Source organism: Eupeodes corollae, chromosome 2 (assembly GCF_945859685.1).
Source record: "Eupeodes corollae chromosome 2, idEupCoro1.1, whole genome shotgun sequence".
NCBI classification, from domain to species: Eukaryota; Metazoa; Arthropoda; class Insecta; order Diptera; family Syrphidae; genus Eupeodes; species Eupeodes corollae.
In genome coordinates, this window is record NC_079148.1 from 116,478,416 (window position 1) to 116,494,927 (window position 16,512).

Consider the following 16,512-nt stretch of genomic DNA (forward strand, 5'->3'; position numbering starts at 1 on the left):
CATTTCCTGGGGACTTATTATCTTTCTTTTAAAAAGAGCACGTTCCAAATTCTAGTGTATAGAGTCAAGAGCATCATAGGATGTACCTAGAGAAGCATAATTAAACTAGTGCAAGTCACCTGGACATGTTAACAAGGATTGGAAATGGGCTACCAAAACTTTAGCTTCCAATATACTTAAAGACATACGATTGTTTCTATGTCAATAAAAGTTAAAACCCTTACACCTTTCTTATGTATCTATATACTGATATTATAAAGGTGAAGAGTTTGTTTGTTTGTTTCTTTGTTTGAACGTGCGAATCTCAGGAACTACTTGTCCGATTTTAGAATTTCTTTCTTTAAATTATAAAACATCACGCTAAGGCTAATACAAGCGGTGTACCAATAATGAATGTATGGGGATTTGTTACCCCTTAGAGAGTTTCCACTACGTACATATGCACGAAGGAAACGGTTAAAGTTTTGATTGAATAATTATAACAAAATTGTTTCACTAAAATTATTTAATAAAAAAGTCCTTTAACCATTTTTGTTCCAAAACAAAACATACGAGTGATTACTCGGGCGAAGCTGGTTGTTAAATAAAACTAAGAGGAAGATGAAAAAGTCTACATTTTATAAGATGTAAAGCCTTACAAATTGACTACATTATACAGTATAGTTCAAGAAAAGTAATAGCTAAAGTTGTTTGATTTTAAGGACTATTGTACCAAAATAAGCTCCTTTTCTTTAAGCTCAAAAACAAACAATGAAAATTCGAAGGTCAGTCAAGTCAGCAGCATTTTCAAAACCTATTTACCTATTTGAATTTCCGAAACAAATAAAGACGAAATTCCTTTCTGAATACTGAGTACAGAGAGATACACCTACACGACACACTGCCGTATAAATAAACATATCATTGGCTTCCGCCTCCGATTATTATTATTGTTGTTTTAGCCTTTATTTTTTTATTTTAGCCAAAAAAGAAAACAAAAACAACAATAATACAAATCTACCTCAAATTCAAAACGACTTAAAAACTTTTATTTTTTTCAAACAAAAACATTCCTCGGGCTAAAAATCGAACATTTTTTTCAAATTGCTTCAAATGTATGAAGGTATGTTATCCACTTTCGAGTCGCGTGTGGAACGATTTAGTCAAGATTTAGATTGCCCCTTTCTTCTCTGCTCATCGAACAACGCTGTTCTACTCCGCGCTGGCCACAGCGCCCGATTGCCTATAGCAGCTTGTATAATAAGCAGCATGATTCATCTCACCTTGTTTTCGTGAGAAAAAATATTTCTTCAATATAAAATTTTCGACGACCAACGCAACGGCCGCTTCTGGCTGTGCTGTGCTAGTGGCGATCTGTGGCGGCGCAACGGCACAGCACTGTGATGCGATGAAGACGACAACGTTAACGTTGACACAGGAGAGAAAGGGTGAACGGAGACGGACCGTGGCGGTGGTGATGGTGGTGGCGGCGGCGAATTGAAGGTGGATATAGAATGAAATTATGGTGGAATGGGGTATTTTTAGGTTATTGTGGTGGCGGCACCAGTTACGGCGTCGAATGTGAGAAATTGAGGCAACAATTCAAGGTATAATAACAATTAAAATATTTCTCACGTGGGCATCCTCATCAGCAGAAGCAGCAGCAGCAGAGAAGCGACAGCATTTTGGACAGCCGCCAAACAAATCACACTTAGACACACTATCAGCACTCTCTCGCTCTCGCTCTTTCCTTATGGTTGGTGCTCTATAAGCTGTAAGATCTGACTGTTTAAATATTTACCTTTAGGAAAACTGTGCGGCTGGGTCTATAAATAAAGCAGTGCGGCAACGTCTTTTCGTTTTGGCACCACTTATAGGTACAACACTTGTTTTCCATTTACACCTTCGCCATAGCCATCGCTAACGAAAACAGCAACGGGCCATCTGCCCGTTTATCCGTTTTATTGTAGCCAATATTCATTGCCATCGCTACGATAGAGTTACCTGGACGCTGCCACTAGCCACTTATGTCGCTGCCATATAGCTCACATCACAAGTTTAGTTATGGCGATCAATGGCGATGGCGATATAGCGATTAAAATCGCCCAACTTACCATCCGCGGAGCGTTTTACTCACCGTGTCGTCGTCTTTGTTGATATAATTATTTTTGAAATCTTATTTTTAGCGACCGTTCGTTGTCCACCGTTTAAGCTTTTGGTTTTTGGCCCAAGTTGTGACCAAAATAGTGTATGCGCGCAATTTGGCTGATGGCTGCTCGTTTCACCATCAAGGAGCACCTTATGGTGTATGGCAGTGGACTGATCTGAGAGCGTACAGCGCACATCATCAGCGTATTAGAGGAAAGGGTGTAGGCAGCGGGTGGTATGGCATGGCATGGCATGGCGGTCGGTGGTGGGGCGCAGTGGTGAGAGCCCACTTCAATGAGATATTTTTAATCGCATCGCACATTCGCGGTCGTTGTTTATCACGAACAACGATGCGATTCTCGTGATTAGGTAGGTTGGTTGTTGTTTGTTTTTGTGTAGCGATGGCGATGGTGATGGGCCAAGGAATGCGGTGGCGGTGAATTAAAATAGAGTCAGACACAAGTGGAGTCCTTTCGTGGTGTTTCTTAAAATAGCCATTACACGATAAGTATACCTACGTTTTGCCAAAAATACTTTGAACAAAATTATACTCTTTTAAAAGCTTTTGATCACAAGGTAGTCTAATAGGTATAGGATCTGGGGGGAAATATGTACATAACGTACTTTCCTTTATCATCATATCGTATGTCGCATCGAATCGCATCTATTACGGTGAAAATATCTCAAAGATCTAAGTTTTTGTGTGTGCTTCTTCCGCTTTATGATGAGTCATACTTATTTGGTTTAAATGTGATTTTGATAAGAACTATTCGAGTCCAAGATCCGGACTCCAGGGAAATAATAAATGTATATTCAAAAAGAGAAGGTTTATTTAATGCCCCGCGTGTAGTATAAATATAGCCTTAGCTTCTAGTATGGAATTAGTCATTGTGAATCATATCGTTGGCGATCGTAAGTTGTGAACGTTGTTGACGTTGTCAGTGTGAATCACATTAGTCACTTCGTTTGCTACTTTGGCTTTATAGATATTTGTATTGCTGGTTGGTGGTGTTTTTTTCTGATGGAGTGACTATGACGACTACGGCTACGACGACGACGAACGGTCGTCAACAATGAATGACGCCGATCAAATAAAATAGATAATTTCTTATAGCCTATCGTGACAGTTTTTCCAGTTGTTATGCAATATTTGCGAAAACCAAATCAACAATAGCGGCTACAACGACGAAGTCAACGCATTCAGCAGAACATTCGAGATAGGCGACCTTTGTTCGACTTTTTATCTGCAGTTTGTGACGAAGTAAAAGATAAGTTTGATATAGGAAGGTTTATGTGGGTCCATTTCCAAAATGTCACTTAACCCTGACTATGATGAAGTCTTTATGACTTTTGTATTGATTTAATCATTATACATCACGAGAGAAACACGATATTAAAAAGTGTGGTGAAGTACGTTCGTTTTCAGTTTGATAACTATCTGTCGATGATTATGCAATTAAAAATAAATAAAGGTGGTGTTTTTTTGAAATAGTAATTAAATTTTTTTAATGGAGAAATAAAAAAGGTTTCAAGCTTAGAAAGTTTAGGATGGTATTTTAATTTTAAAACCAGGCTAACCGAAATCTTTTTCATCCAAATAATCAGGGAGTTTCATTCCGGATGTGGCGGTGTCTGTCAGAATTGCCACAGAACATAACTTTAAGAAAATGTGGTTAGAAGTAAGTTTGACCCTTGCCATTCTGTCTTTTCTTAACATTTATGGCTGAAACACAATTATGCTTCAGCTTCGGCTTCGTCTACGTTAAGTTGGGCCTGCTTCGCGGTTGCTTTGAATGATACTTCTAATATGACATTTCTAAAATGACACTTCTGTCATTAGTAGCTGTTATTTTTTCTCAAAATACAAAAAATGTAAGTTTTGAAATCGAAAAAAAAGTAGCTTACAGAGCCTACAATAACCAATGGTAATCCCTTTAAAACGAATGTATTTTGTTTGTTGACTTTTTTACAGCTGTTGAGCTGTCAGACAAAGCAAATTGGCGTTTTACTTTTTTAGTTCAGAGCAAAACTCGAACTGTCAATAAAATAATTGTGTTTCTTTGAAGTTCTGATCGTTCAGAGCTTCAAATTCGTGTTTCTTTTTTAGTACTGAACATGTTCAGAGCGCGCTCTGTGAGCTCAGAATAAAATAACAGAGTAAACGGAGTAAAATTCTTAACACCAACAATTTGATATTTGAAAGCCGGTAAATTAAAAAAATCATCGTTAAAACAATAAAAATGGCGGAAGAGGCTGGTTGTTTTAGTGCGGATAGCATTTTTATGAATCAAACTTATTTCAGGCTTCAAATGGACCAACTCTGTGACTGTTTTATTAATTAATTTGATTAAAGAAAATTTTGAACACAAGTTGTTTCATAATTAAATCAGAGAGCTCTGAACATATTCTGCTCAGAACTCTACTCTGTTCGCTAAGACTCTGCTCAGTTCTTAGGTCTGAAGTAAAAAAGAAAAACGCCTAATGTTTAGCTAATTTGAACTAGACCTTCCGTTTCGAGTCACATTAGGTAACATTACGTTATTTCTTTATGATTGTTAAATGAAACGTGACGTCGAAGCTTCATTGTGATAGCATGCATTAAATTCCTATGGCTGAACTCGTTAACTTTACGCGAAGCCAAAGCTGAATCGTGTTTGTGTTTCAGCCATTACTGAGCTGAGAGATATTTCACCAAGGACTGAAAAGATCTAACACTTACAATTATTATTTTACGTGAAGTTAACAAATTGTGACTGACAATTGTGACCGCTAAGGTCATTTGTAAAAACAGATATTGCCATACATCCTATGGAATAATTCAGCTCTTACCAACAACATGAACTGTCAGTTTTGATTTGACATTTGTAAAATAAATATTATCTGAATTCGAAAATCTCCAATATCTCTGAACACAAGTCTAGGTTTTCTTATGAAATTCGAAATTAGTCAGTGACAATGAATGACTTAAATTTGATTTTGGAATTTGTGTAATTAAAAAATATACATATGTTTCTGGTGCAATCTAGGATTCTTACTGCAAAGTTGATTGTTTATCAATTTAACTTCATGAGTCATTGAAGTTCTCAAAATTTCAAATACACCAGAAATAAAATTAATTTAATGTGAAGATAAAGCACAATTTTGTATTACTCAAAATTTTCGCAGAAATACAAAATGGCTGTTTAAGAGAACCTGAGATTCAACATTGGACTTACGTCAGAATCTAAAGTGACATTCTAGTCATAAAAACAAAACATTAAAAAAGCGCTCTATGTCATTTCTTATCTTTCGATTTAAATAATGAAAATAATTGTAGGATAAGCTTAGAAGCAGTGCTATGTCATGGTTGCTTACACTTTGTTAGAAATAAAGAGAAAAGTTCTTAATCAGGAAAGGTTAATTTATATCTACGTTCAAACATACGCTAAATGACAACTATGTACTCATATTGTTTTAAAGAGCAGTTCAAATTGACAATTTAATCTCCAATGTTTGCGTGAAATAAGACTCTTGGTTAGTGTGAGATTTCAAAATGTGTGATCAAATAAGCATTGTTTTTGTCTATTGTCAACTAAATCTCTAGCTGTCAAGAACATAAATTATGTCAAAACAAAATGACATTTGATGCTATTTGCAAATAGTTGTGTATTGGAGTGTGTTTGACATTAAAAATGGATGGTCCACTGACAGCGAGGTAATAAAATAACACATTTACTGGTAAAAGTGATTATGATTCCAAATTTGCTCAACAGGTTCTTGTTTGGGTAAATCAACCAGAGTAAGATTGTTTGATTACATCAATCGAAGTGGCAGTCTGTCACAATAACTATTTTTACCAAATTTTTCTTTAAAGATTTCAATACACGGAATTTCGAAATTATAGCGTATTGTCAGACTTATTAAGATATTCAAACATTAAACTTGTGATTTTTAGAAAATTTGTTTAAATGATAAACACATATTCAATAAGCCAAACATAAAATTGTCAGAACATTTAAAGATCTTCTATTTTACAATACCTCAAAGAAATGTAGATGATTCATCAACAATTTTCGTCTCCTGCAAATTTTGTTTTGATATTCTAACCTATTCAATTTGTATCTTATCTTAAAATTCAAAAGATATCAGTCAGTTCATTTATCGGAAAGTCGGCTAGAAAGATTTCATATGTACCTACTATAATGCCTATAAATTTTATTGAATTTCGTAATTTATGCAATTTTTTCTATAGTACGTATAATTTTATTCCAATAAACCACATGATGGTAGGTAAGTTTGGTGCCTCATAGCATAACATTCACTTCTTCGTAGGTATAGAGTCAAAACCATATCGTCGAAGTAGATTTCTATAAATCTGCATATCACTTCCTTTTCTACATTCTAATTTAACGCACAAATGATCGGCGGCGCGGCGCTCTACCATATAGATATGTATATTTTATACCTACCTTCCTATACCTTTATCTATCTAATTGCTATGCAAGTTAAAATGCCACACTCCAATCGTTTGTGCTGTCGCATGCGAAACGAGCCTCACTCAAAGTCGCGTCAAAAAGTTTTATTTTTTCTTTTTTAATAGACGAGTTTAATAATTCTCATTAGCATTGCAAACAACAACCAAAGCTAAATTATTTATAAAACAAAAATAAAATAACAATTTAAAAACACCGACACCATTAGATAGTTTTTTTTTGCCATTTGTATTGGTTGTAAGTCTGGCTATCAGAAAAAGGTATCAGTATGCTGCTAAGTAAATGGCTAATGATTTTATTTGAATATTAAAACTTTTTAACTTACTTAGTTCTCACATTTATAGCGAGGTGTATATAGGTACCTAGCTATGGATTTCTATAATGACATCTCAATTACATTCATTCATAGAAAATAGATTCATAGAAAATAGATATATATATCAAAGCAAAAATACAATAATAACCATACTCATAGCTCTGACTATATATCAAGCCAAACGACCTTCATCTAGATCTAAGAAAATTATATGGATCATCAAAACGGCATCATCGGCATGGCACACAAAGGCTACTCAACTACAAAAAATAGACCATGTACGAAGAGTCAAAACAAAACCACAAAAATTAACCCAGGAATGGGGCAGGCAAAAAACTACTATACGACGCCGTCAGACGTCAGCGACAACGGGACGGGGATTTTGTTTTTTTTTTCGCCGCACCTCTCCACTCGCCGCACTCTCACTCACTCTCGCTCTCTCCCTGAGATCTTATGACGAAATTAGGTACTTTACCTACCTGTTAAAACGTAGATCTTTTATTCCATCTCCACAGTCCACACCACAACTGTAGGTAGACCAAGATTTCCCCTATCTACCTGAGAGCTCATAATGATCATTAAAAACCTCATCCCCACTCCAAACGTATTTTATTTTTATTGAGAAGAAAATCAAAATTACCGCCGCACACGACACGATCACTATGCGAAACGGTGTTCGGCAAACCGAACAACGAACAACCTGTGATGCTATGTGTGTTTGCACAGCGAATGCGAATATTCCAATTCCAACCCCTGCTCGTCGCCGCATTTTGCCTGAAATCATCGCCGTAGCCGTCGCCTTGATCGCCTTGCCACCGATCAGCAGCAAAAAACAACCTCCCTTAGCTTACACACACACTGCCAAACCGATCACGCCGATCATCCTCTCATAGATACACGATCGATGAACAACCTTGCCCTGTGTACTTCCACACTTGCCGTACTACGCTACGCTACGGTTCGACAGTCCCCACCCTATGCAATCACGTAGTATTCCATGAATCACGCTCCACCGGACGACGACGACGCGACGATCCGATCGACGATTACTGTCCGGTCCGTCCGACAGCAAAAGCAAACGGAATGCCACCGTTCGGGTAAAGTGTTTATCAACAATCGCCGTCACCGTCATAACTGTCTTAGTATTGAATTAAGTGAGGGAGACAAAAAGATAGAGTGAGAAAGAGAATGACATACACCGTCTACCTGCTTGTGTATGTGTGTTTGCAACAATACAGCTGATTATAAACGAATTCGCCGAAACTCGATTAAGGTTCAGTCTTCCTTCAGTCGTGTGGCTTTTGGATTATGTCTTGACGAAAATCTAAATGTACTTCTCGACTCGTCGATCAACAACATTCAGTCGTATTCTGAACTTCGAACGGTAAAGAGCTCTAAACTCTAGAGATCTACAAGACTAACAAACAAAAAAGAAAGAACCTAACAAATCCGTACGTACTTATCGCGTAGGTGAAGATACTTTCGCCGGCTAAAAATAAAATCGAATACTTCTTGCTTTTAACATTTAGTTTATTCTGTGGAGCTCTCATTCGCTTATCGGACGCCGAGTGATATACACGTCCTACCGGAATATAACAAAACAAAAATACTTTTATACCTTTTAGTAACTTTGATTACTGGTGAACAATATTATTTATCAATTTAAAAAAAAACAAGTGACTATTTAAAAATTATAAGAAAAAGTGAATTCTTAAGTGAATCAAGGATAAAATAAAAAGTTTAGTGAACAAAACAAAAGTTTTGTAAAAAAAAACAAAAACTAATCAAAAACAACACAAATATATTCCTAATGGTTACTGGAGTTATTGCACCAAGCGCAACAATGACCGCCAACTTAATCGGATCTCAACCAACAATCAAGGATGCACCAGTCAAAAGTGATCGTCGGGTATGTATTTTAGACAAAAACCACCTACCCTTGCCCACAATATCCGTTCTCGCCGTCTCGCCGCGCTTTTAACGATTTTGGAGTTTTAATAATTCTATAACAACCTATATTTCTAAGTTTTGCAAATGCGTCGGTGGGCAATCATGTGCAGCCAAATACGAAATCAGAGGCCCACATTGATGAGTTTTGATCGCTCACTATCAACCTACAATTTTTTTTACAAATACAGCCGGGCGCCCCTAAAATGGCAAAATAGCGTAGAAACACAGACAGACGACGACAATATTTACTATCGTGGTCGTCGCAAATCGCCCGCCCCGACCCAAAGTGATCGACGCGCGTGGATATTTTACATTGTCTAATTAAACCAATTTGGCACGATCGGTTGGCTTTTATTATTTTTTTTATTTTAAATTCAAGTTGAATTCAATTTGATGCGGATACCCCGCATTAGATTTATGTATGCAAGACGCGGAGGTGAGGCAAGTATGTGTCTCTAAATAGCCGCCTCGCTGCTGCTGGTCGCCGACGACTACTACGACGACGACAAAAACAGCAACCAAAACGAATATACGACGTCGACGATGTCTGTGTCACCATTTAAGCTAAATTGCGCTTTTACCTGATGCGATCACCGCTTCGCGCCGCTTAGCGCAATCATGTGGGTAATATTTTTTGGCGACGGCGGCAATAGTGAGGGCGTTTTTTACGTAGGTAACCCCGTGTACTGTATTTGGATTGCAACTTTCCGGTGCGTTGCGTGAATGTGGGTTGACTTCAACTCTCTTTTTAGGAATATTGATCTTACCCACAACCCCGGGTCAGTGGCTTTACATTATTTTGCATTCATATGTGATTTCGCGGTCATTTCGAAGATCGTTCTCATATGATATGACCTTGCCTCAAACAGACCAGAACAACACACAAAACGCTTTTCTTTCTATATATACAAAAAAAATTCTTTTGAACTATAATCTAATTATAGGTACACGCAAGCGTGTGTTCTATTTTAAGGAAATTTCGAGTCGAAAAGTTTACTATGCGAAATATTTTTAGAATGTTATCGGTTTGGGCCGAAAAACGCAAACATTTCCTTGCTATTTTCTATTTTTGTTTAATGAAGTAGGTTTTTGAGTTTTTTCTTCTTGTTTTTGAGAAATTTTGTTGTGTGTAGGTTGTAGAAAGAATTTCAAATCGAATCTGTGTCGGTGATGATCTTTTATGTCTTTTTAATTTTTGTTTAATACTTTGAATTATTGAAGCCATTCAAATCTAATAAATTTTCTTTTTTTATTTATTTACAGTCCAATAAACCGATAATGGAAAAAAGACGACGTGCAAGGATTAATAATTGCTTAAATGAGTTGAAAACTCTCATCCTCGACGCCACAAAAAAAGACGTAAGTATTTTTCAAATGATCAAAATAATCATAATTCATCCATCATAACCTCCTTTTGTTTCAATTAATTTATTCCTCATGACAAACTTACTTCCCACCTCCAACCTTCCATCAATCATTAATCAAAACTTATCACATATTTAAAAATAAAATATACTCACCACTTTTTTCTTTCTCTCTAATTACAGCCAGCGCGTCATTCTAAATTGGAAAAAGCTGACATCCTCGAAAAGACCGTCAAGCACCTCCAAGAACTTCAACGTCAACAGGCCGCTCTAGCTCAGGCAGCCGATCCAAAAGTGATAAACAAATTCAAAGCCGGCTTCACCGATTGTGCCAACGAAGTAAGTCGTTTCCCCGGCCTCGATCCTGTTGTCAAACGTCGTCTATTGCAACATCTAAGCAATTGCATCAATGGTGTTAAATCAGAATTACATCATCATCATCGGCAACAACAGCAACAGCAGCAATCCACTGTGGTGGTGCAACAACCTCCATCCCACATGCTGCCATCGCCACCCAGCTCACCAGAACAACAAGATCAGCCGATGCACTCATCAAATCCACCACAAATCATTCACTCCATCAATGGTGGATACTTCCTACCCAATGGCCTCCAAGTTATTCCAACAAAACTTCCCAACGGCAGCATTGCCCTAGTCCTCCCGCAAACGATGCCCCACACCCACAATCAGCCCCCCATGCTGGTGCCCATTCCATCGCGCACAGCATCCACCGGATCGGCTTCATCGCATACGTCATCCAGCTATGAGCGCACTCTCTCGCCACCCACCAACATTCACTATGCACCACCAAGTCCGGCGAACTCATACGAAGCCATGGACTGCAAGCCTTCTGTCATTCATCATGGTGGTGTTGCCGCTGCTTCTGCTGCTGCAGCACACGCTCAACTCCACCACCAACAACAGCAACAACAACAGCACCTTCAGCAACAAATGTACCAGCAACAAGCCGCCCAGCATTACAGTCCCGAAGCGGCTCCCCTATCGTTGGTTGTGAAAAAAATCAAAGAAGAAGAACAACCATGGAGACCGTGGTGAATAAAAAGTGAAGACTTACACATCAGAGGTCAGGCATTCAGCAGAAATAAAAATGCACAAACCAAATAAGGTGGCTAAAAAGATGCACAAACCATTCTATACAAACATACATACATATACAACACTAATACACACTTATAAGACTGAAACCGAAGAGAGTCACGCAGCTCATTTGAATACCAAATTGAGTTGGTGGCGTATCAAATAAGGAGCTTGATTGGCGTTCGCTTAGTGTTTGGAGAAGCAGCAGCAAAAACAAGACATGAAAAGAGTAGAACAGGAAGGAGGAATAGGAGGAGGAAGCAAAGAAAAAAAAACAAAATCAGAGGAGCAGGATGCTGACATCTAACACATACCTACCTACCTACCTTCCTACCAACCTACCTTTTACAAAGAACTTAAAAGAAAATGAGTCGAGAACTAAAAAAAAAGGAAACAAAAAACTCATTGTTCAAAATTATTGTGAGAACCGCAGTATACCTCTGTGCTTAAAAATAATAATAATTATAATAATTAGACTTAAAGAATTATTAGAATTTATGTAGAATTTTCTGACGCGTTTTCTTCGATCAAAATGTTTTTCATGAAAAGTTCATTTCTTCTCATCTTTCTCATCAAAATAACAACATCATTCATCTTCCTTATATTTTCATCAAAAAAACAAAATAAAAATTGTTAAACTTTGGAAAATATAAACGAAGTACTCATCAAAAAGAAAGAAAAAACTTGAGTCACTTTCTTGAGTGAAAAATTAAACAAAATCAATATTTCATTAATTTTTTAAAAATATTTAAATCATTTAATTTCACGAATATTTGCGAATTTTTATTTGGAAAAAAAAAGACTTAACTTTGAAATTTTCACTCATAATCGATTTCACTCACTCATTTTTATTTAGAATATCACTCATAAAATTGAGACTGTTTTCAAAAACTCATTCTTCATAAGACCAAATCTCAAACGAAACAAGAGTCTCTATTTCACAGCACTAAAAACAAAAACAAAAACAAAAAATCACTCAATTTTCCACTTTTCATCTCAACTTCACTCATTCACTAACTCACTCAAAGAACTCTTCAGAAAATCAAGAATCACTACCTCAGACATAAAAAAATAAAAATTATATTAATAATTGTTAAGCTCTGTGAATTATACAATGTTGAAGGTACAAATTGCTGTGAATGTATTATGCAATTTAAAATTGAATTTAATGCACAAGTCATGTAAATAAATTTAAAAAAAACCATAAACAAAACAACAAATTTAAAGAAAATCCCTTAACTTTAAGTTTAAAACATAATTTAAAAAATAAAAAAAGAACTTATGAGAAATAATATTGACAATGAAATCCCTCAAGTCTTCCACTAGCACTAAAATTAAAATTAAAAACAACAAATATTTAATATATTGACGTAATTCATATTGATATGGTCTCAATCAATATTTATAAATATTGAAAGAAAAGAAAAGAAAATTGTAAATAAAATAATGAATTTTAATTTTAATAATTATATTAATAATTTTTTAATTTAATTAAATTTTTTTTATGAATGTATGTATGAAATTAACAATAAGTTATTTAATTAAAAACAAAAAATCTAAAAATAATAAAAAATCAAAAAATTAACTTCCAAATATTTAAACTTTTCTGTTTTATTTATTTATTACGGTATTTGTGATAAACATTCGTTTGGTATCTAAAATCATCTAAGGTGAGAAACTGGTAGGTGAGGTTCGAAAACAACAGAGTGCCAAAAATACTCGTTTTGTGTTTGGTTTTATTTATTTTTTGGACGTGACATGCTCACCTTATTTTTGGGACACGTGATTCATTTTCGATTCGAATTATATTGAGTTGAAGGTTGTGGATTGTGGTCTGGTCTCTGGTCTCTGGTCTCTGGTGTGGTGTTATTTTGCTTTAATATATTAGCTTATAGCTTATTATTTTTTAAGTGGAGTTCAGAGAGTTCATGTTGATGGTCGTGTGTTGTTTAGAATTGTTTTGTTGTTTTGTATGCGATCTGGATTTACACGTAACAATTCCGACCTTCAGACAAATTCTCAATGACGTCTATTATATGATGGTACGAGCTGACAAATCAAGTATGTTTGGAATTCATTCTAGACAAGGTCGTTATATAATTTAGAAAACAACATTTTTTTGGGAAAGACAGAGACACTTTATGAACGGTGTGCTTATAAATTTAGTTTTTTTTTATTGCACACGGTTAAATGTTTATTCTAAAAATATATTGGCAACAAACAAATGTTTTATGATAAGATAATATGGAGGGGTGACCCAATAAACACCCTACCGATGATTTATGTAGTATCTGCTGTTGTGGTGTTACCATCCGGGACTTTGATCGACGTCAGAGAGAGTGAGAGTTGGTTCTTTGTCTTTAAAAGTGTTCAGGGTTCAAAATATATAGGGTGGGTAGGTATATGGGCGGAAAGTTTTTTTGATGAACTATTTTTAGATAATAATAATAATTATATATGTTTGTCTTTATCGGAATATTATATGAGTTTCTAAAAACATTTCCATTGAAAAGTTATAATAAAATGACAAATAGGAGTACCTACATATTTATATGTATTATCGTTTTGGTATCTTATTGTGTTTTTTATTTGCTTTCTCTCGTTTTTGATTACGCACGATACTTACCAGATTAGGGTGTAAAGTGAAATATATATTTATGATAAGAATGGCGCACGTGAGCAATGAAGCGTTCTACAAATATTGTGATTTAATAATGAAATAAACAAAAATTACCAATCAAATGGTGGAGGGTGGGAAAGGTCATTTATATTTCACAATTTAGTGCATTGGATTTCAAAAGCTGATGATTGAAGTGAATCAGACGATGCATGAATATTCATACTATTGTTGCACCGCTTTACGTTTTCCAAGTAAGAAATATCACGCCCAAAAAATCAAACAACTTTTTCTGAAATTGTAAGATCTTATTTTTTAGAACAAATAAGAATTAAACATAGAAAATATTTAAAGACAAACAAACTTACTTAACTTAAAAAAACTATTTAAAAATTCAATTCTAAACACTCCTTCACAAGATTTGAAAACAGAATGAAAATTATTTCTGAAAATTTCGAAGAAATTAAAAAAAAAAAGGTAAAAGAAAAAGCGATTAGATATAATTGAAATAACAAGTACTTTTTAGAACAAGTGTTACGATTCAAAAACTAATAAGCAAAAGATATAGAACTAACGAAAAATGATTTTAAAAAATATGGCTTGATGACATTCCCGGGACCGTCTGAAAACTACGTTGAAGACTTTAAATCTAGAACAGCAAGCCTTCCTGATGATCTCTTGAGTTTGATTTTTCTGTTGGGCAATTCAGTTCTGTTCAGCAATCCTAACAATATCATCTGGTCCTGGGTATACCTTAACCACACGTCCCAATTGCCAAGCTGATCGAATCTCATTTTGGTTCAACAAGAACAACAATGTCAAAATTGAAATTTCGCTTGTACTCTGGTTCAATTTTATCCCTCTCGTGATATCTGGAAAATACTCTTTATACCACCGCTTCACAAGTTGAAACATCAAATGTTGAGACCTTCTATTATGGATCACTCTCTGTAAAAATTTCCGGAGCAGTTATATCCCTATCGTCTTCGCCAAAAGGCACCAAATTTGGTGTCAGTGGTTTTGGGTCTTCGGCGTCCACAGGAAGAAGTGTTAAAACATAGGCTTCGCGTTCGTGTTGATATGACAATCCGGAATTATATTAAGTAGGCCATGACTATTAGATTGCACAGAAACCAAATCCAAGTTCATAGATTTGCAGATTCAGATTGCATCTCTGGTTACAGAAACTTTTTCTTGCACCGTTGATAAAATAACCATCAACGTATGTTTCTTTAGAAAGTCCATCAACTGCTTCCAGATTATCTTCTTTAAACAAATTCGCATGTTTACTAAAAATGTTGCACCTCTGGAACTAATCATCATTACTTGCATTGTGTATACCGTAGGCTGTCGTGAACTGTCACCATCTCTCCATACAAATCTAATCTATGATATTGCTGATCCTTCTTCTTGATTCGGATTTAATGGAACACAGCTATCATTCTATCACGAAATTTAAACAAGCCAGCATGTAATGCACAAGGTTGTCTGTACTTTTCTTATCAGCTACATAAGCTACATAAGTTTAATAGTACCAAAAACAAAGCCAGGACTTTGTCAATTGTTCTGCTGATGCGATTCTAGCATATCCTTTGGCTAACAGACCTTGAACATAATTATTTTTCCATTCAATAAGAAGGGGTTTTTTCTTCATTGATTTTTCTAAACCCACAAATCTGTTAAGTAACATCGAATGACTGAATAGAAGTTGATATCATCAGCACACCAAAGAAGACCAATTTCATACTGTTGGCCCACTAACATAAGATAATTTTCCATTATATCAATTGTCCGACTGACTTCTGGACTTGCCAAGACACTGCTAGGAGGCGAAACACTAAACCCTTCAGTGGGAAAGTGAGGTTTCACCAAATTATGTGAATCATCTTCTTGTTTAACAGCATCATAAAAAGGGAAAACCATTGCAGGTCTGCAAACTTGGTGAATACAAGAAAAACCTGAGTTTGAAGTCATTTAGCCCTTCCATACACCATACACCCAAGAAGAGTTTTGAGGGCACAAGGTTCATCGTCTTTTCCGTGACGTTGTCCATGACACAAGAGAAATTTAGCTTGATCCAGTCCAATTAAAATTTTTGGCTTAGCATTTACCAAATCCATCAATGGTAAACCACGAAGGTGCGGATAATTCAACTTTAAGGTGGAGACATCAACAGATTGACTAGGTAGATCCAAATCGTTCACTGCATACACGTTTTTCAAAAAATGCCGCTTTGACTTGTTAGTACCAGACACTGCCAGAGTTGTTCGAAAAGAATTTTCCAAACGAGTTACACCTTTAGTCCATTGCAGAGTCAAATCTTCTGGAACTCCTTCTAGGCCAAGATCAGCAAACAATTCTTTTTCTAGCATTGTCAAGGACGAACCATCGTCAAGGAAAGCGAACGTATCAACAAATTTACTGTCTCGTCCATGAAGTCTTATCGGAATAATGGAAGTATTACGGAATTATTTGTAACAATATGAGAAGAGTGAATATGAGACTCCGGGACAAATGAATAGGCAGCTGCATTTAGCACTAGGTGGTCCAAACTTGAATGGTGCAGCA

General features: G+C 35.8%; 2 protein-coding genes across 2 annotated transcripts in view; one reads left to right on the top strand and one right to left on the bottom strand.

The window, feature by feature from the left end:
• LOC129944274 (uncharacterized) overlaps positions 1-8,005 on the bottom strand; it is a 94,677-nt gene extending 86,672 nt beyond the window's left edge. Inside the window, exon 1 of the transcript XR_008781410.1 lies at positions 7,395-8,005. The gene's annotated coding sequence lies outside the window, so the exon portion shown is untranslated. The remainder of the gene's footprint in view (positions 1-7,394) is intronic.
• Positions 8,006-8,232: 227 nt separating this feature from the next.
• LOC129944272 (protein hairy) lies at positions 8,233-12,585 on the top strand. The gene is made up of 3 exons (XM_056053601.1): positions 8,233-8,824; positions 10,129-10,224; positions 10,413-12,585. The coding sequence occupies exons 1-3, from the start codon at positions 8,726-8,728 to the stop codon at positions 11,283-11,285; spliced, it is 1,068 nt and encodes a 355-aa protein (XP_055909576.1). The 5' UTR covers positions 8,233-8,725; the 3' UTR covers positions 11,286-12,585.
• The last annotated feature ends 3,927 nt before the right edge of the window (positions 12,586-16,512 follow it).